The following is a 21,355-nucleotide window of genomic DNA, read 5'->3' as shown; positions in this document are numbered from 1 at the left end:
GGGTGTTAAACATAGTCTCTTATCAATAGCACACAATTCATTAAAATGCCTTTATGAAAAATGACGGCCAAAAGTCCATACTTTGATAAACGTTCTATTTGATTCTATTTAATAAATTCTAATTAAAAACAAAACTGATAGAGGGAATAGAGCCAGTAATACTGTAAAAATGTTGTATAGTGACAGGTGGTAACTACACTTGCGGTGAGCACAGCATAATGGATGGAACAATGCTGTACACAGTGTGCAACTGATGTGCCACAGCCATCGCTCAAAATCCTCAAGTGAGCTCTAATTTGAAAATCATGGGCATAACCATCCAGAAGAAATAAATGCTTGTCTGCAAGGGGTGTCCTTTTCCATTTACTTCTTGTCCATTGTCTGATTTCTTTTAAGCTGACCCAATTTCCTCTGAGTACTAAAATCATGCCAATCTGGGTAACAGCCACATTCCTCGGCAGATTGAGAGCTGCGCTAATTAAAAAGGCAAGGAGTGATCCCCTCCACGAGGAACAAAGCTTGAGAGACTATCTTTGTATACTTCACATCACTTGGTTACAGGAAGCTAATTCTGTTCCTGAACAAAACCTCGCTCCAGAGCCAAGGCTCACAGCCTAAATGCGATCTTCTGTGAAGCATCCTATCTACTCCACCCACACCTGTCCACACCTCCACACCACACACCTCCCTCTCCTCGATACTCCTCGAAACACACTCTCCCTGTGCAGAATCACCATAACCCCAAGTCCCTGAGTAAAAAAAAGTAAAACAGAAGTTTAAAGGAATGGCAAACAAGAGAAGATTATTAACTACCTGAGACAAAAGCGAATCTCTAGAATATACAGAGAATGCCTACAAATTGTTAAGGGAAAGTCCAATGATAGCAAGATGGGCGAAGGATAGAGGTCAGAGAAACAAAACGTGCTCCATCTTACTTTTTTCTTTTTAAGTTTTTTTTTTAATGTTTATTTATTTTTGAGACAGAGAGAGACAGAGCATGAACAGGGGAGGGTCAGAGAGAGAGAGAGAGACTCAGAGTCCAAAGCAGGCTCCAGGCTCCCAGCTGTGAGCACAGAGCCCGACGCGGGGCTTGAACTCACGGACTGTGAGATCACGACCTGCGCTGAAGTCGGACGCTCAACCAACTGAGCCACCCAGGTGCCCCTCCATCTTATTCTTTTTTTTCAACGTTTTTTTTTTTTTATTTTTATTTTTATTTTTGGGACAGAGAGAGACAGAGCATGAACGGGGGAGGGGCAGAGAGAGAGGGAGACACAGAATCGGAAACAGGCTCCAGGCTCCGAGCCATCAGCCCAGAGCCTGACGCGGGGCTCGAACTCACGGACCGCGAGATCGTGACCTGGCTGAAGTCGGACGCTTAACCGACTGCGCCACCCAGGCGCCCCGTTCCTCCATCTTATTCTTAATGAGAAAAATACAAATTTACAACTGTAGCAAGACAGAGTATTTAGCTATGAAACCGGCAAGGATGTAAGTCAGGCGGCACCGTGATCAGAGTAGCTGGCACAGCCTGTGTTTGACAGCATCGTAGAAACAGGGAGATGACGGCTGCAGACTTGGTTATATGGAAACGTGGCTACCGTGAGAGCCTCCAGGGACCGTCAGCCAGGTAGTCTGCAGTCGGCGGGGAGAGGAAGGCTTTTCTGCCTGCCCTTTATTTAGTTCTGTGCCTGTTGAATTTTGTACCCTCAGTAACCCTGAAAGATACTGTTTCTTTTGTTGATTCTGGATACTGTTTATTTGAAAAGACTTTTTTTGAAAAAGAGGATCCAGTTACCTTCATTCTGAGGATTTCAGCATTTTTGACTTCTCGGTCTTCGTTTAGCTTTGTGACAAGGTGTTGCAAAGAAACCTTAGACGCTCTTCCGTCTTCTATCTCTTGTTCTTGGGTTTCTAGGAGTTTTGCCAAGTGTGTTTGAAAGTGAGGTGGTGTTCTAGGGCTCTAAAATAAAATTAAATTCCATCCAAACACCTGATTAAGTGATGTTTTATAAAGATTTCATTTCAAATGAAAACACTTAGCTATTCAGCCTGTCATTCTAATTCCTGTGCAAGCGAAACAAATAAAACACCAGTACCTTTTTATCAAGTAAAGAGCAGAAAAGGTACTGGTGAAAATCTCTTTCTATAAAAACACAAAGCTACAGTCCTAGTAATGCCCACATTTGCGATCCCTCACGAAACCGTTCCATGTCCCCAGAGCACAGGTACCTGGGGATGCTCGGCCGCAGAATCCATTACGTGTTCGAGCTGTCTCATTTTGAAGTTATATTCATTCTTTTTCTGTTCTACTTCCTCTTTCTTCTGGTTTAGCTGAGAAAATCGAACAGATGAAGGTGGCAAGTTAGAGCTGGGCACATGGTCCGGTCAGAACAGACAAATTTCCCAAGGTGTGAGGATACAGACTTTTCACATGATTTTCTCAGGCTTTCATTAAATACTGCTTGATAAAGCAGTAAGGTGTTAAAACCAAGCCAAACCACAGCAATGCTCACAGTCCGTAGCTGTCGACCCTGCGGCTGCCGTTCACATCCGTAAACGCTGGTTGCTGCTACAACCCTCCCCTCTCCCTCTCTCCCACAGACTTATTTACACTTTTTTTAAAAAACATTTTTAATGTTTACTTATTTTGAGAGGAAAAGACAGCATGAGCGGAGGAAGGGCAGAGAGAGAGGGAGAGGGAGAATCTGAAGCAGGCTCCACACTCAGCACAGAATCCGATGCGGAGCTCAATCTAACACTGGTGAGATCACGACCTGAACCAAGATCAAGAGTCGGACGCTTAACTGACAGAGCCACCTGGGTGCTCCTAAAAACAACTTTTTAAAGCTTCGCTGGTAATCAAAGGGTCGTTTGAGGAAAATAAAATGTAAAACAGCAGCCAAAAGGAGGATACAAGTCAGCCATAACCTTGCCCCAGAGGTTAGAACTTGTTGGCGCGTGTCAGGGGGCCGAGGGTGGGCAGAGAGGCAGCCGAGCAAGTCGGAACACACGTGAGCAACCAAGTTGTTCAGAGCCCACGGCACAGCCTGACCACCTAAGTGCCCTGTTGGCCCACCTTGCTGTATACAGAGAGAATGAGCCGCGGCACTGGACCTCACCTCGTGCTGAAGTTCTTGGATCAGGGCCTCCTTCTTGGCCATCTCCTCCTGGGCAGACTGCAGCAGCTCTGAGTGCTTCTTCGAGGCCTCGGTGAGCTTGTTCAGTTGCTCGGTGGCATGAGCCAGGTCCTCGCAGAGCATATCCCTCTGTCGGGATGATCCCCGCAAAGAAAGATTGCTTTCATAATTGTATACTCCACTAAGGATTTGCAAATCACTAGTATGGGCAAATTGCAAAAGGTTAAAAAGTCTTAAATAAGAACTTTTAACTTTTTTTTTTGCCTATGTGCTAATCCAGTCCAAAGCAAACAAGCAGTTAATATTATTTATTTATTTATTTATTTATTTATTTATTTATTTATTTTTAACATTTACTCATTTTTTGAGAGACAAAGAGAGACAGTACAAGAGGGAGAAGGACAGAGAGAAAGGGAGACACAGAATCCGAAGCAGGCTCCAGGCTCTGAGCTGTCAACACAGAGCCCGACGTGGGGCTCGAACCCATGAGCAGTGAGACATGACCTGAGCCAAAGTCAGACGCTTACCTGACTGATCCACCCAGTCACCCCATTTAAGAACAGGTCTAAAGAGAAACATTACAGGAAATTCCTACAGGTATCCCAATTGGGGTTCCAGTGCATTCCACCCCTTTTGCTTAATACTGAACATTTCCTCTGACCCCCAGGATCTCAAAGCTGATCGATCACTCTTTCCGTATGAGGACTCCAGAAACAGGTCCCTAGCTTACCTGCTGTCTGACCAATTGACTCTAGTCTTTTACACATTAGAAGGTAAATAGCTATAAAGATGGGTACCCCTCACCCAGCTGGGGAGGGGCTGGGCAGTCACCAGGTAGTGATACATTGTCATAGGCCATCAGAGTTTCAGAGGAGTAGCTTGATGGAAAGTGGCAGAGAGAATTAGAAGTCCTGTGGGTTGCATACATAATTCCTGGGTACACAGCATGTAATCCCTATCAAGTTAGAGCAGAATCTGCTTACTCTAACTTTCCAAATGTGCATGTATATATGTACGTATACATATTTATATCACTATAAATATGTTAACATGTATAATACTGCATATAACAGGTATATGTGATATATATTAATATGTGTATCACCTAAAAAAATGTACGTACATATATAAATGATAGGATATAAAAGTATGTGGAAAATGTTGGTAATACGTCAGGCATACATGCACACACACACACATACTTGATGTATCACAAACACTTTTCCACATGTTCATTCTTTTATCACATCATTTTTCATTGGGCGGGCTTGAGTTCATCTTAAGTATGCACCACAATTTAGCCCATCACTGAATACTTTGGCTGATTTGAATTTTTCACTATCATATGCATTATATTCTCATACCTAGATTCTTTCTTTTTTAAAAATTATTTTTTAACATTTATGTACATTTGAGAGAGAGAGAGTGTGAGCGCGGGAGGAGCAGAGAGAGAGGGAGACACAGAATCCGAAGCAGGTTCCAGGCTCCGAGCTGTCAGCACAGAGCCTGGCATGGGGCTCGAACTCATGAACCGTGAGATCGTGACCTGAGCAGAAGCCAGATGCTTAACCAACTGAGCCACCCAGGCGCCTCCCTACTAGATTATTTCTTTAGGCTAATTTCTAAAAAGTGCAAACTCGAAGCATATGCAAAAAAATTAAGGCTGTGTATTACTAGACCACCTCCCCAAAGGCTGAACTTAAACTTCATCACAAGTGTCAGTAATCACCCTTCTCTGCATATCTTAATATTTACTAGCTGTAAGATCAAACGGTACCTTTGTGCTTAATTTCGCATTTCTTTTAGCAAGGTTTCTAGCCACTATCTTCTTCCTGGGGGAGCTGCTCATACACCTTCCTGTATCCATTCACCACCAGGGTGTGTCTGTCCTTTCTTGAGTATTCTGACCTAAAAGCTCTTCTATGGATTAAGGCAAGGACCCCTTTGTCATCAGTTGTAAATACGTTAGCTGAGGAAGCCAGGTGATTAGTAAAAGGAGGAACGTGAAGTGACTGTGGGATGATCCCCCTCGAATCTAAGATACTTCAATATGCACTGTCACACGTTTTTTAAGAGAAGAACAAGAAAGACACAGGAGACAAAGGGAGTAAGGAAGAGCCTGGAGGTGAATTGTACTGAGCTCCCATCATTAGCCACTCCCACTCAAACAGCCAGGCTTCCCTCCACACTTGGGCAACAGGCAGTGTGGAACTGAAGATTTAGTCCCCATTTTATACTTGTACAAGACCTTAGGGTGTGACTTTTGTGTGCTACTTTCCACTTTCTTTTTTTTAATGTTTATTTATTTATTTTGAGAGGAGTGGGGGGACGGACAGAGAGAGAGAAGGAGAGAGAGAATCTGAGGCAGGCTCTGCACTGTTAGCGTGGAGCCCAACGTGGGGCTCAATCTCACAAACTGTGAGATCATGACCTGAGCCAAGATCAAGAGTCAGATGCTTAACTGACTGAGCCACCCAGGCACCCCTAAATTTCTTTTTTTTTTTTTTAATTGAAGTACAGTTGACACTGTGTACAAACTTTCCAACTCACCTCCTAAAAATACTGCCAGCTCCCACGGACTGAGCAACTCACAAGCTGCCAGTCAGTTCCCAAGCCCTTTCCATGTGTCACCTCATTTCACCTCCTCTTAGGCACTAGGCGGCAGTGTTATCTCTGCTCCAGAGACGTGACGAATGAGGCAGAGACAAGTGTAACTTTCAAAGCGTCACACAGCCAGGACTCAGACTCCAAAGCAGCCAGCTCCGCAGCCTGCGCCCTAACAGCTTTTTACTCTTGTCTTGTGCTGCTGCGGCCTGGACTGTCCTTGTCTATTTTCATCTCCTTGCACTGCAGGTGTGTTAGCTTCAGGTCCTTTCTGGCATACAGGCGGCTAGAAATACAGACTCCTGGGTAAATCTGCCTTGGAGATCTATCCCCACAGGTTCTAAAGCTCAAAACTAGCGCATACACCGTGTGTTTCACCAACTTTCCCCAGGCCGCTATTTCTCCATCTCAGACGTACAAAGAACCGTCTTCGGTCACTGTGGCTAGAGCCCTCGGCACCCACTCTGCTTGCTGTTGCCACGGCACACGTCCTGCGGACCCTGCAACTGCCTGCTGAACTTCTAAAGCACTGCTCAGTTCTAGCTTGCCAATATTCCCACCACCACTTCTGGGCTCTGGCCTTTTCGCCTTTGGCCTGGGCTTGAAGTCTATGCAGCCGACACTCTTGGAGACGCTCCGTGACACAGACTCCATCCGTCTCCACCTCAGCTCTCCCCCCCACAGCCGGACAGGCCCCACCAACACCCACAGCCCCCTCCCTAGCGAAGCCTTGTACAAATACTATCTCCTTTGGGAAGTGCTCTGCGATTTTGGCACAGTCACTCCCCTCCTCCCTTTCCTGTGCTCCCAGATCCTTTGTTAGATCAAGATATGTTTAACTCTTAAAGTAGATAGCAGATTTTGACGTAAGTAACAGTGTTTTTCAGTCATTCTTCCAGGCAAGAACAAATGGTAGGTGGGTTCAATAAATATTTGTCGTTTCTTTCATGGATAGCATAGTTTAGCAAGAAAGCTTTACTTCTAAAGCAACCACGGAGTAGTATATATGGTGGGTTACCATTTGTGTGAGAAAAAGAAAATTAAATGTATATGGGATTTGCCTAAAATGTCTCTGGAAGTAGGGCATCTGGGTGGCTCAGTTGGTTAAGCGGCCAACTTCGGCTCAGGTCATGATCTCATGATTCACGGGTTCGAGCCCCACATCGGGTTCTCTGCTGTGAGCGCAGAGCCTGCTTCAGATCCCCTGTCCCCCTACCTCTCCCTCCCCCATTCACACTCGCTATCTCAAAAATAAACATTTATTAAAAAAAAAAAAAATCTCTGGAAGGATACATGACAGAATATCTACTGCTTTATGTAATTTGAATTTTGAGCCATGTGACAATACTGCTTGCTTGCTTGTTTATTTACTTACTTATTGAGAGAGAGAGCGAGAGAGAGAGAGAGCGAGCTTGCGCACGTGGAGGGGAGGGGCAGAGAAAGAGGGAGAGAGAATCTTAAGCAGGCTCCATGCCCAACCCAGAGCCTGACTCGCAGAGCCTGACTCGGGGCTCAATCTCACCACCCTGGGATCATGACCTGAGCCAAGATGGAGAGTTGGCCGCTCTACTGACTGAGCCGCCCAGGCGTCCCAGTACTGCTTCATTTAAAAATAGACACATTTACACCAACAACGAAAAATTAAAACCCACTTTAGCTAAAACCTACCTCAGCTGGTTAACCTGTTAACCTGATCTTTCTTTGCTCCCTGCTGCTACCACTCCACCAAGTAAACGCAGTGGCCACTCTGCTCCCCTTTGGGAAGAGGGTCAGTTACAGGAACTTACCAGGTGTTAGCACAAATGAATGCATGTCAACTGGATAAAGTATAACAATTTTAGTGTTATCTATTACTGGCCTAACTACCCTATGGGAAAATGGCTCTAATTAGGACTTGTCCCTTTAAAAAGCCCTCTATTTCTTCATTAATAACCTCCACACACACATACACATACAAACATTGACAAGGAAAAAGGCAAAAAAGAGTCAGGATGTGTTAACATGTACCTCTATGTCCTCAGAGAGTATTCTCAGTCTAAGGGCTTCTTTCAGGTCCAGAATCTCCACTTCCTGTTTCTTAATCAACACTTTGCTCTCTTCCTTGTCAGCCAAAGCAGAGTTGTGTTTGCACTGCAGAAAGAAAGTTGTAAGAGCTGTCTGCTTTCCTGTGCTTATTTTTTCACTAAAATAACAAGAAGGAGTCTGAGCTCCGAGGTGATGATGAGACTAACACAAATAGTTCAATAACTATTTATTGGACAAACGAATGGAAGGATAAGTGCATGAATGGTAAAGAGAAGTCAAAAAGTCCCACAGGGAGCGGTGAAAAACCACTCAGGTTTTCTTACTGTTTTTTGGTCATCTCTGCCCCTAACAGTGGGGCTCAAACTCCCGACCCAGAGACCAAGAGTCGCACTCTTCATCGACTGAGCCAGCTGGGCGCCCCATATTAATAAATTATTATCACACCTTTATCAAGAAACTGCCTTCAGCAACAAACGTGAGAACAGCAACCTCCCTTTGTAGCAGAGGAATGACCAACGTGGGCAAAAAAACTTCACCTTGACCCGAGGTGAGGAGGAAGCACCAACATTCAACTTAGATATGTGTGCGCGTGAGGGGGAAAGTAGTTACTCGTAGAAAATACTTACTTGAGGAAACCAGAAAGTCCAATAATGGAAAAACTCACTCGCTATACAAGGAATGTCTCTGAACTTAACCAAAATGTGTCATTGTTTTTCCTCAAAGCAACGAAGGAACACCACATACCCTTAACTATCACAGATTACAACCGGCCTGCTTCTGATCAGCAATTCCCAATCGGTGCACACAGAGCACTGAACTCAGGCCAGGGCGGGACGATCAGAGCAGGGCAGCAGCGGGCACCGCCTCGCAGGGGTCAGCATATTAAAAGCTCTGTAAGTTCTGCGAATCCAGAAACCTGTTGAGGCTTTGACTAGGATTTCCAAACCGATTTGACCACAGCAATCCTTTTGTTCTGGTGTAGCATTTGTCAAACTCTTGAAGAATCTGGGAAGTGCTCAAATGTATCTTGTCGGTTACAGAACTTACACTGATGTCCTTCAGTTCTTGCTTCAGGGTGTCTATGGTTTCTGTTTTTTCACACACCGATGTTCTCAGCTCCTGGATCTGGCTCATGAGGTCAGCTACAACTTCCTGATGAGGAGAGAAACAATGTCTTCACACCCAATGACATTAAGGAGGAGACCATTACTGCGGTAAACAACAGTTTACCTCTCCGAAAGAAAACAGGAGAAGTCCATTTTGTTTTAGCAAAATACATCACATTATATTATTATCAGTTTGTATATTAATGGCCTTACTCTATTTTACTTAATCATTTGCTTTGGTTTTTCTGAATGAATTATAGGTAGGCATATAAGAAATTTATACCTAATTTTATACTTGCACATGCATATTTCATTTACTATCCTAATTAAAGACAACACACCAGAAATCTGACAGTTTGTATCATGGGACTCAGAGTCAACCAGAAAGGCTCACACTAACAGCAGCCTAGTAAAGAGAGGCAGGATGGGTTTTAGAAACAGTGCCACCAGCGGGCCACCTGGGTGGCTCAGTCGGTTAAGCATCCGTCTCTTGATTGCAGCTCATGTCATGATCTCATGGTTACTGGGATCAAGCATGCTTAAGATTCTCTCTCTCCCTCTCCCTCTACCCCCACCCCAAAATAAAAAAGTATATAAAATAATAATAAAAATAGAAACAGTGCCATCAGAAGTAGTAGAACAGTTTCCTCTTGAAGTTACATGGAGAATTAATAATAATAATAATAATAATAATAGAAGATCCCCTTCTCTGCCAACCTTGGAAGACAAACAAGGCCTAAGTGTCTACAGGAATGCCAGCTACCAGTCACCCTGCGGGCAGGGGACGGGAACATTAAAGCCTCACTTATGAAGAAAATAAAGAGGATTCAGCTTCAACCTCTACCAACCTTGTCAGCATCTCTAGACTTTTCCAGAGAACGAATTACTTTTTCGGTAGCATATAAACTCTCTTCCAGTTTCTGTACTTTTGCCATCTATGGGGAAAAATAACTATTTTTAGAAAAAGAATTAAATTCCAAAGCCAACCACATACACATATAGGGGGGAAAAAAAAAGAAGTTGAAATCTCCTTTTCATATTGTATGGTGCTCATCAGGGAACACTTGAAAAGGAGAAGCTGGGTTAAAAGGCATTGATTCTGTGGGTCTCCACCAGGGGGCCACCAACAAAGTATGATTATAGCCTTCCAAGGAGTTAGAAAAACAAGAGTTCAAAAATAATACAACCAACCAAAAAGCCCATCTATTTTTACTACCTATTTTCGACACCTGAGAGCTGAAACCTTGTTCATAATGCACCTCTCCAGACACCGGACCGGGAGTTACAGACCTCAAAGGCTAGAATTAAGAGCACAGATCACTCACCTGCTGCTCGCATTTGGCTATCTCTTTCTGTTTCTCCTGGTGCACAACCTCAAGAACTTCTAATATTTCTCTGAAAGAAAAGAATGATCTTTTTTACTCATGACTTCATCCAATGGAAACAGGAAGTGAGTGCATTTGTACAGAAGAGATTCCGTGAACGGCAACGGAACTTTGTTTGGCACACGCTTGGCATCAGGCATTGCGTTCCAGCAGGAGTCAAGATCTGAACCCGTTTCTTCAACAAACCAAAGAGAACCTATCTTTGTGCTACGAGTTTCTCTTTCTTTGGCGCACTCAGGACTTGCTGACATAAGCACGTGTTTATTACCTATCTCTCTGTGCTAGAATGTGAAACTCACGGGGATGGGGATATTTTGTTCACTGTCTTACCTCTAAATAAGTGTTCTGGCACTTACCAGAATAGTGCCTGGCTTGTTGGATATCACCTAGTGTTTGAACAACTAAATGGTTAACTGTTTCCCAGCTAAGATGTATGTCCACTAGATGTAGTTACCTCCGTATCCCCAGGCCTAGAAGAGAAGCCGAGTCATACTGAAAACTCTACAGGTATCTGCTGAATAAACAAATACTTCCTCTTGCTACAGTAATGATCATCCTGCTGGCTGAGGCCAGGAGACTGACAGAGATCACCAAGGAAAAGAACTTGGAGAGATAGGCAAGAAGGACAATGGCATTCCATATTAAAGGACCAAGAGAAAAACAGAGCAGCTAGAAAAAGAATAGTAGAGACAGAAATAAAAATCAGTCCCCACCTTCCAGTTATAAAAATACCGAGATTTATTTATAGAAGGACCAGAGTTCTGATCACCATCAACTGCTATTCATTTCAAAAGTAGCATAGCTACTTCCTGAATGCTTTTGAAAAATTAAGTTTCTCTACATAGCCTCTTATACAAAAGAATCGGATATTCATTTTGGAATGTTTTAAAAAAATAACCTTACAGGGCATCAGCAATAAAAAAAAAACCCAAACAACTCAAGATAAAGAATGTGATAGTAAATGATACTCTAGTCAACTAATGGAAAAGATAAATAGCACTCACTTAGAACTGTTTTCTTTATCTTCTTCAAATTGTAATAATAATTTGTTATTGCGTTCTTTTTCTGCCTCAAAAAGCTCCACCAAATTCTAAAAGACAATGTTATATTAGATTTTAAGAAATTGTTACTAGCAATGCACAGTCAACAAACACATCAAGTACCTTCTATGTTGGCAGGCACGAGGGGCCAGTACAGAAGTTAGGAAGAGGTCAATAAACAGGCCTTGCCCTGTGCTCCAGGGAACAATCACACATTCAGGACAAATTCATCAATAACCAATACCTTTCTTAACTTACATTCAGATCTGATTTCAGAGTTTCATTTTCATTTTTGCAGTTTTGGAGGTTTTTTGAAAGTTGGTCAATTTCAAACTTCATTACTTCTTGTAAGTTGTCATAGGAATCCTGTAGGCAGGCTTTGCTCTCAAGAAGCTTTTCCTTTTCTAATCTTTATCAGGAAAACATTTTTACAATGGTCAATATAAACATCAAATGTAGTTCTGCGAGTTCAATTACCGGCAGTTCCACTGCTCCTGTCTACAGACCGTGCCCAACTTACAGAAGCCTTGACTGACGTGACCGTGTGTGGGATGCCCACGATGCACAAACACGTGACACACAATGGACCACAGAGCGGTGTGACGGGGCCGGAGGAGACAGGGTGGGCATGTTAGCTTGAGCCATATACCTCCTCATTCTGCCTCCCATGGTCTCAACCAGACATGTTTAACTCGTGGGCCATTTTGAGTCGTGGATTCATTTTAGGGAGTTCCAGACCTAACCCTTCCTTACGTAAGCTAGGAAATGGCCGTTCACTTAATTCTGTTGACACCTCACCTCTATTCATTCATCACATATCCTCTCAATTCTAGGAAGATTTTAAGATGGCAAACGTGGCTTTGGTTTGAGCAAGAGAGTAACTCCCTCAGAAAGAACCATTTCTTAATTCACGTGATTATTGTTTCCCGCTTCTGAGGTTCTCATCCTCTCGTTCTGCTCTGCACCTGCTGTGACAGGCCCAAACATCGAGGGCTCGGCCAAGAACTAGTGAACAATGAACCTGACTCTGCACCATCCAAAAGAGATGTCCCAGCTTGTCAACAGATTAAGCAGGGATTCATCTGCTTTACTTGCTGAAAGCAGAGCAGAAGTGGCACATTACAAGGTGGGACGGGGGTGTCTGGGTGGCTCAGTCGGTTAAGCGTCCGACTCTTGATTTCGGCTCAGGTCATGGTCGGTTTGTGGGTTTGAACCCTGCATTGGGCTCTGTGCTGAGAGCGAGGAGCCTGCTTGGGATTCGCTCTCCCTCTCTGCCCTTCCCCTGCTCATGTGTGCTCTCTCTCAAAACAAATAAACTTACAAAAAAAAAACCCAAAAAACAAAACCAAAGTGGTATAAATCAATTGCTAAAGAGAGGCATACAGACAATAGACCAGAGGAGAGATGTGTGTATTTATGATACAAACTGAGTATAGAAAGCAGCCAAATGATTCAAGGAACACATAGCGGTATTGGGCTATTTCACGCAGGGGCCTTCTCACCACCTGTGGGGCCATGGAGTATAAGCAGCCCAAAGAGTGATACACTCGGTTTGAGCAAGAGAGTTAAACCTGAGACACTGAGAAAAATTATATCAAATTTAAAAAGCAAAGAAGTACTCGCTATTTTTAAGACAGAATTTAAGTACATAGTCAAATATAGTGGATTCCTAATATTTTAGATCTGGTTCAAATGACTTATAAACATGAGGAAATTAAAATCCAACGAGATAAGTGGAGTGACCTTTCCAAAAAACTCACACAAAGTTAATTTATGACACGCCAAGATTAGGGTCAGTGATTCAGATGTTAAAAACAAATGCCTGGTGGGGCGCCTGGGTGGATCAGTTGGTTAAGCGTCCGACTTTGGCTCAAGTCATGATCTCACGGTTCATGGGTTCAAGCCCCGCATCGGGCTCTGTGCTGATGGCTCAGAACCTGCAGCCTGCTTCGGATTCTGTGTCTCCTTCTCTCTCTGTTCCTCCCCTGCTCATGCTCGCTCTCTCGCTCTCTCTCTCTCAAAAATAAATAAAGATTAAAAACAACAACAACAACAAAAAAACCCCACAAATGCCTGGTAAGAAAAAAACAACAGTGCACCAGGGATGACAAATGGCAACTCGGTGCTGGGGAAACAGGGGCAGTGGAGGCTGACAGCGCTCCGCCCAACTCACGGGAAAGGAGTCATTCAGGGGGCAGGGATGGGATTTCAGGGGATGCTGAAAGATGGATTTTTACAAGAAAGCTCTCAATCTTAAGAATGCAATGCGAAACTTTTTTCTTAAATGTTTATTTTTGAGAGAGAGACAGACAGACAGACAGACAGAGGCAGGCAGAGAGGGAAACACAGAATCCGAAGCAGGCTCCAGGCTCTGAGCTGTCAGCAGAGCCCAAGGCGGGGCCTGAATTCACAAACCATGAGATCATGACCCAAGCCCAAGTCAGATGCCCAACCAACTGAACCACCGAGGCGCCCCTATGCTAAACTTTTTAAAAACCACACTGGGAAGATCCAGCAAAAACATGTTTATGGATGAATCCGGTCTGCAGATCTCAAATTTTCTTCCTCTATTTTAATTCCTCGTGCAGAAAACACGTAAAAACTGCAGATTTTTTTTTTTTTTTTCAACATTTTTTATTTATTTTTGGGACAGAGAGAGACAGAGCATGAACGGGGGAGGGGCAGAGAGAGAGGGAGACACAGAATCGGAAACAGGCTCCAGGCTCCGAGCCATCAGCCCAGAGCCTGACGCGGGGCTCGAACTCACGGACCGCGAGATCGTGACCTGGCTGAAGTCGGACGCTTAACCAACTGCGCCACCCAGGCGCCCCAAAAACTGCAGATTTAAACCTTTGCAACATGTATCATGCTCACAGTATCACGTGCCAAATGTCCATTATTAAATTATTGCCACGGACCCATACGACGGCAACCAAAACACAAAATGATTTTATAAAAGGTTGAAATTGGCAAGGAAAAGAGTAGTAAAAACAAACCCCTTACATCTGTCATTCCTTTATTTCAAGATTACCAGCACTGACTCCTGCCAGCCTCTGACAAGTTACTGTGGACAACAGTGACAACTACTGATCTGTTCTACCTTGTACTGTCCCTTCTTCTAATAAGAGCATACCTCTCCCTCTGGAAAAGGTGCATCACCTATGTTGGGCCTATATCCCCTCGAACCCCTGGGAAGTGACTGGTCCGCAGGTAAGCAGAGGACTCCGGCAAAACCAATTCAGATTTTCCCTGGGATTGATACATGCCTTCTGGGACAGAGGATTTCATCACAGGGGTCATTACGCTAAGAGAATATGCAGCGGTCTGAGGCGATCTGTTCCCCGTCACAGAGAGGAAGGCTCTCAATAGTAGGACTGAGTAAGGGCAACGTAACGAGGGAAGCAGAGCAGGAACTGAGAGAGACAGAGACAGAGAGACAGAGACAGAGAGAAATGTGCACTGACAGTATCTTTTGAGACTCGGTCTAGTTTGCCCCTGAAACCAAAATCCCCTCTAGGCCTCCCCGTTATTGTGAGCCAGTAATTTACCTTTTAGTTTAACTAGTTCGAGTTGGGTTTATAGCACTTGCACGGCGAGCAGTCCTGGACTGCAGGCCCCAACCAGGCGACGGGACAGCATAACAGAACAACTCTACCTGACGCTCTCCAGCTGGAGCTGCGTGTGCGCGTGTCGATCAGAGAGGCTACTCAGCTCTTTCTCCCGACTCTCTCTGAACGAACTATACTCCAGCCTCATGGAAGACAGCTCCTTGTCTGCAGAGTGAAGAACTACTCGCAGGTCATGCACCTCACTTTTCAAAACTAAAAAACAAAACAAAATACATCCTCAACAGGTTTCTTCTCACACACACACACACACACACACACACACACACACACACACACACACACACTTTTTTTAACAAAGTAGACAAAGAGGTTGGATGGATATTTCCACACAAACAGCAAAAACAAGTTGGAGAGACCAATCTTAAGATGTTGACCAACCAAGTGGTAGGTACCTAGGGGCACAGAGATTTCTATTTTATTCCTCCTCGTTTATGATTTTTGGTATATTTCTACAAAAAAAGTAAAGGGTTAACATCTGTCCCTGATCTGCAGGTCACTTGACGGTTCCACTTTCTCCTGAGGCATGTGTATGGCAACTTTTAATATAAGGGAGAAAAAAATCAACAGATTTAACATATTTTAAGTGACCTAATCGTACTTATTGAAAACCCTTTGGTGATACACCAGAACATTCCAAAATGGGTTAAACACTGCTGGTCTTCTAAGAAAACTCCAATTGGAGGTGACATCAAGTAACTCTTTAGATCAAAGAAAACATAATGGCCGCCTTTTGTTTTAGCTTTATTACAAACTGCTGCAAACACTCTGATGAAAGGAGAAATAAGCTGCAAAAAATTGGGAATCAAATGATACTCCCACCTCTATGGACACATACAAATACATAGTTATTCTTTATTTTCTCACTGTCAAAATATTATTCGTCTTATGATTTCAAGACACTTCATCTTCAAAGCAGTATTAAAAGGTTCAGCAACCAGTTCGATCACTTGTTTATGACCAGTCCTGAAGCAAAGCACCCTTTCTGATATGAGACTATTACTTACCACTGCCTTGCAGACCCAAGTCTGGTCATCTAATTAAAAACAAAACAAAACAACCAACAACATAGGGGCAAGATTTACTCATAGAGGTCAAAAGATACTGAGTCATGGTATTCAGATTACAAAGCTCCCAGCCGTTCGAACTTACACTCATTCTTAGTTTGAGCGTCCCGAAGCTGCTTTTCAAGGACATTCAGTTGTGAGAGATGCTCTTGCTGCTGTCTGGTCCAATCAGTTCTTTCTGACGAGAAAAGCTTTGAGAAAAAGATAAATTGATTAGAAAAGGGAATACTGGCATGCTAAGATACTCTCCAAATCATTACCTTGTTTCTGTTTTTAAAATCTAGCTTCAGGTGTCTGACAGAAGAAAGTCGGCCGTTCCCACGAACTACAGTGAGGAAGACCAACAAAGAGGCAGGGCCACTGCAAGCACCTGGGCCATCTACCCTGCCTTGTTCCGAACCGAGAGCAAGGGCCCTATCTGCACTGTCCACTAAGTGAGCTAGAATTCAGCCTAGGCGGTGTGTGTCATTATCAGAGCAGTGTGTGAAGTAACACAATAAAGAATACAACCCAAATGAGCCTTGACAAAGGCTTTGCAAAGTCCTGTTCTTCTTGTAACACTCTTCCTTTGAGGATCTGTTTCATACATCTTCTGAGGCCCTGCTCTTGGGTCTCACCTCCCGCGTTTGTATAGAATGATGTTCCAGTTTGTCAATGTGCTGCTGAAGCTTCAGGTTTTTATGCTCTTCCTCATCCAGCTTGACTTGAAGGGCACTCATTTGTTCCTGCAACACAAAAACTTGAGTTGTCAAAAATTCTTTTCAGTGGAAATCGCAAACATTCCACTAAATAAAATAAAATAGAATAAAATTCAAAACCTCACATAGACAAAGATATCAAAGGCCAGTTTGGAGCCAGAAAACAATTTCCAAAGACTACACTAATGACTTATGTTTCAGAATTACACTTGTGGTCCATCAAAGCGGATAATTTGAAACACAAAGCGGAAAAATGATTCAATGGAATCAATCATAGAGCATCTTGAGACTTCTAAGAAGCTTTCCCAAGGCTGCATGGAGTGACTTTACAAGAATGGCCTCCATGCCTTGGAAAGGGCGAACCTTTGGAATTTGAGGGTAGTCTGGCTCACTCTAAGTATTGTCAGACAGCAGAAAAACTTTCTGAAAAAATAAATCACCAGAATTCTGAGATAAACACACTTCACATGTTCTTTCAAATACATCAAAAACTGTCTGCAATTTGATCTATAAGAAGATTCTTTCAATTATTTAAATTTTCTTTGCAGATACAGTACTGTGCTATATAAACCAGTTCTGGAACTTGAAGCTGGGGACAAGACTGGTCTCTTCATATAGGAGAGAGCCAAAACCTGAGGAGACTAGAGAGTGGGACTTGCTAAATACCGCAGAGCAAACAAAAAGAACGAGCAAAAGCAGGCTGATTTCTGCTTTCACACACCCATGTTTAACAAGATACAATTTTAATACCACACAGATTTGAACACTACATATTAGAGTTAACATGATACAGGGAGTTTCTCAATGAATGTCTAGTTACTTGCTTTTTCTAAAACTAACCATTACCTGCACCATTCTAAGCTCTTCAGAAATGGCCTCAAAAGCCTGTTCGTTCATCTCAGGTGGAACTGGCTCATTCAAGATATTATCATCTAATGTGCTGGGATTCTGAGCATGCACAGGGCCAGAGCTCCCTGCTTCGGGGCTTAGTTTTGGTACTGGTCGGGACCAAAGTTGATAAGCCTTGGTTGGTGTAGTTATAATCTGCGGCAAAAAGTGATTATGGACAACATTAGCACTCGTGAACAACACAGCCATAGCACTGAGTAATAACCATGTGAACAGAAAGGATAAAATTGAAATTCTAATCATCAAAAGAAGAGTATCCTCGAGAGGCAGCAGAGAAATGCCCAAGTAGAAACAAATTTATCAATTCAATGCGGTCTCAAGGAAAATTCTCTTAAGTTTTCTTTTTTTTTTTTTTTTAATATATATATATATATATATTTTTTTTTTAACGTTTATTTATTTTTGAGACAGAGAGAGACAGAGCATGAACGAGGGAGGGTCAGAGAGAGAGGGAGACAGAGAATCAGAAGCAGGCTCCAGGCTTTGGGCCATCATCAGCCCAGAGCCCGACACAGGGCTCGAACTCACGGACCGTGAGATCGTGACCTGAGCTGAAGTCGGACGCTTAACCGACTGAGCCACCCAGGCACCCCAAGATTTTTAAAACTGAAACTAGATCAGCCAATTCCAAACTTCATACAAAGAGTAATTGTACAAGAAGAGACGAGTGAAAGGAGAACAAATTGGAAAGATTTCCCTGGCCTACATCAAATACACAGAAAAAGAGTGACTTATGTTGAAAGTTCAAATTAGTGAGAAAAACAAGGACTATTAAAAGTTAAATCCCTGGTGCGCCTGGGTGGCTCAGTCTGTTGGGCATCCGACTTCCGCTCAGGTCATGATCTCAAGGTTCGTGGGTTTGGGCCCTGCGTTGGGCTCTGTGCTTCGGATTCTGTGTTTCCCTCTCTTGGCCCCTCCCCGGCTCAGTCTCTGTCTCTCTGTCTCTGTCTCTGTCTCTCTCTCTCTTTCAAAAATGAACATTAAAAAAAAAAGTTAAATCCCTAAGTCACACCATTCAAAAATAAAATAGCAGATGCATTAAACATCTCAGTGTAAAAATAAAATTATACTGATGATCTTGAGACTGTCTGGGCCTTTAAAAATACATAAAAGAGGCTCTCTGCTCCTCCCCGTTGGACAGACAGCCTCATCTTCCACTGTAGCCAGCCATGTCCCCGAGATACCATGGTGAAGGTCAGGGTAACCGGATTCAGCCAAATTAGGCACTTGGTCATCAGCAATGCTTTTAACTCCTGGCTAAGTGGATATTGTTGCCATTAATGATCCCTTCATTGACCTTAATTACATGGTCTACATGTTCTAGTACGATTCCAACCAAGGCAAACTCCATAGTACAGTCAAGGCTGAGAACTGCAAACCTGTCATCAATGGAGAGCCCATCTCCATCTTCCAGAAGCCAGATCCCACCAACATCAAATGGGACGATGCCGGTGCTGAATATATTGTGGAGTCTGCTGGGGTCTTCATCACCATAGAGACGGCTGGGGCTCATGTGAAGAGTGGGGCCAAGAGGGTCATCACCTCTGCCCCTTCTGCTGATGCCCCCATGTTTGTGATGGGCGTGAACCCTGAGAATTATGAGAACTCCCTCAAGATTGTCAGCAACGCCTCCTGTACCGCCAACAGCTTGGCCCCTCTGGCCAAGGTCATCCATGAAAACTTTGGCATCATGGAGGGACTCATGACCACAGTCCATGCCATCACTGCCACCCAGAACATCAGCCCTGCTTCTACTGGTGCTGCCAAGGCTGCAAGCAAGGCCATCCCTGAGCTGAACAGGAAGCTCACTGGCATGGCTCTCCATGTTTCCACTCCTAATGTGTCAGATCCATGGATCTGACCCTCTGCCTGGAGAAAGCTGCCAAATACGATGACGTCAAGAAGGTGGTGAAGCAGACATTGGAGGGCCCCCTCAAGGGCATCCTGGGCTACAGGGAGGACCAGGTTTGTCCTCCACTTTAACAGTGACAACCACTCTTCCATCTTTGATGCTGGGGCTGGCATTGCCTCAATGACCATTCTGTTAAGCTCATTTCCTGGTATGACAATGAACTTTGCTACAGCAACCGGGTGGTAGACCTCATGGTCCACATGGCACTCAAGGAGTAAACATCTCCTGGACCACCAGCCCTGAGGAGAGCAAGGGGAAGACAGAGGCCCTCAGCTTCTGAGGAGTCCTTTCCCCAACTCATCCCCAACACACTGAGAATCTCCTGACCTCTACACAGTTTCCATCCCAGACCCCCTGAAAAAGGAGAGGGGCTTGGGGAGCCCTACCTTCTCACATACCATCAATCAAGTATACTGTACCCAGAAAAAAAATACATAAGTCACAAATACGAAAGATGAATAAACCTGGCTATATCAAAATTGTAAAAGTTCTTTTTAACAGAATCACATACAAAGATAAAAGACAAACAACTTGACGGCGAATACACTGGCAGTAGTACGTACGACACACAAAAGAGTAACGCGTTAAAAACTACAAATCAGAAGGTAAAACAACTAGTAGGAAAACAGACTTATTTTTCTTTTTCCTCCATGAAAAAGGACAGCGATCATAGATATGAGACTTTAACAGAAGTAAAAGAAATGAGAATTAAAACCTTCACAAGAGAACATCCCTCACCCATCAGACTGTCAAACATTAAAGAGTCAGACAATGCCAGTTCCAGGGGCTGGCGCTGGGCAGTGAGGGCTCCCAGACCTCCTGGGAGAGCACATGGTGCAGACACCCAGCGGTCACTTGAATGGGAAGGACCCCACTCCTGAGACATCAGAAGACGACCACTCCGTCCACAGACTCCACCCCCAAAGAACACCTACCCTGGCAAACACCTAAACAAGCCATGGGTTGTCCAAAACATGGCAGCCTAGATGTAAAATGAGGTAGAGCTCTACGTACTAGTTAATGTGGAATGACCCCAGCATAACCCAGAGTTAACAAAGGTCCACTGAAGAATAACATATGTAGGATGATTCCAATGAATTTTAAAAACAAAGCACAACAAAAAAACAATGTATGAAATAACTTGGCGTATTTTCCCAGTCCATGCATATTTACCATAGAAAATTGCCAAGTAAAAAGATTCCTAAACTGATAACAAATGACTCCCAGGGATGGGGGATAAAGGACTGGATTAGAACCCGACTGGCAATAGTGCTGAAAAAGAACTTGAACCGAAACTTACAGATGTATGTATATGTTTCTTCTAAACAAGAAGAACGTATTCATAAAGTACTCATATAGTTGAAAACGAACAACAACGAAAGCTCTGAAGGGCTGGGCTACTCTTGGCAAAACGTTATCGCTTTAGTCTTATGTGCGGAGCTATAAATGGAGGAAGTAGGACTAGCCTGCCATGCATGGTGCTTCAAGCTCTAGAATTCTACCAAGGTAGAGGGCTACAAACACAGGATTATAAAACATTTGGCAATGTTGTACAAGTATTTTTTTAATGTTTATTTATTTATTTGATAGAGAGAGAGAGAGTGGGGAATGGGGAGAGAGAGAGAGAGGGATGGAGAATCCCAAGTAGGTTCCATAATGTCAGTGCAGAGCCCAACTCAGGGCTTAATCCCATCAACCTGAGCCGAAATCAAGAGTCAGACACTTAACTGACTGAGCCACCCAGGCACCCCAGGAATTTTTTTTCTTAGTTTATTTTGAGAGAGAAAGAGAGAGCGTGTGCAAGTAGGGGAGGGGCAGAAAGAGAGAGAGAATCCCAAGCAGA

The 21,355-nt window shown here is 43.7% G+C and overlaps 1 protein-coding gene across 4 annotated transcripts in view; it reads right to left on the bottom strand.

Annotated features, from left to right (window-relative positions):
- Positions 1 to 21,355, bottom strand: part of KIF15 (kinesin family member 15) — a 77,860-nt gene that overhangs the window by 9,309 nt on the left and 47,196 nt on the right. For 2 of the 4 annotated variants that reach the window (XM_019416498.2, XM_019416497.2), the window contains exons 17-29: positions 17,538 to 17,735; positions 16,611 to 16,718; positions 16,079 to 16,184; positions 14,956 to 15,121; positions 11,559 to 11,709; positions 11,265 to 11,350; positions 10,201 to 10,270; positions 9,724 to 9,810; positions 8,817 to 8,921; positions 7,752 to 7,874; positions 3,123 to 3,269; positions 2,233 to 2,334; positions 1,799 to 1,963 (exon numbers count right to left, since the gene is read on the bottom strand). In XM_019416498.2, the coding sequence (XP_019272043.1) occupies positions 1,799 to 1,963; positions 2,233 to 2,334; positions 3,123 to 3,269; positions 7,752 to 7,874; positions 8,817 to 8,921; positions 9,724 to 9,810; positions 10,201 to 10,270; positions 11,265 to 11,350; positions 11,559 to 11,709; positions 14,956 to 15,121; positions 16,079 to 16,184; positions 16,611 to 16,718; positions 17,538 to 17,735 (1,614 nt within the window). The remainder of the gene's footprint in view (positions 1 to 1,798; positions 1,964 to 2,232; positions 2,335 to 3,122; positions 3,270 to 7,751; positions 7,875 to 8,816; positions 8,922 to 9,723; positions 9,811 to 10,200; positions 10,271 to 11,264; positions 11,351 to 11,558; positions 11,710 to 14,955; positions 15,122 to 16,078; positions 16,185 to 16,610; positions 16,719 to 17,537; positions 17,736 to 21,355) is intronic. The other 2 variants (XR_002071819.2, XM_019416496.2) reach the window with 2 other exon arrangements.

The sequence above is a fragment of the Panthera pardus genome, unplaced genomic scaffold, assembly GCF_024362965.1.
Source record: "Panthera pardus isolate Hobbes unplaced genomic scaffold, ASM2436296v1 HiC_scaffold_8, whole genome shotgun sequence".
Classification (NCBI taxonomy): domain Eukaryota; kingdom Metazoa; phylum Chordata; class Mammalia; order Carnivora; family Felidae; genus Panthera; species Panthera pardus.
The sequence above is the reverse complement of the archived record's forward strand: the minus strand, read 5'-3'. Positions and strand labels throughout refer to the sequence as shown.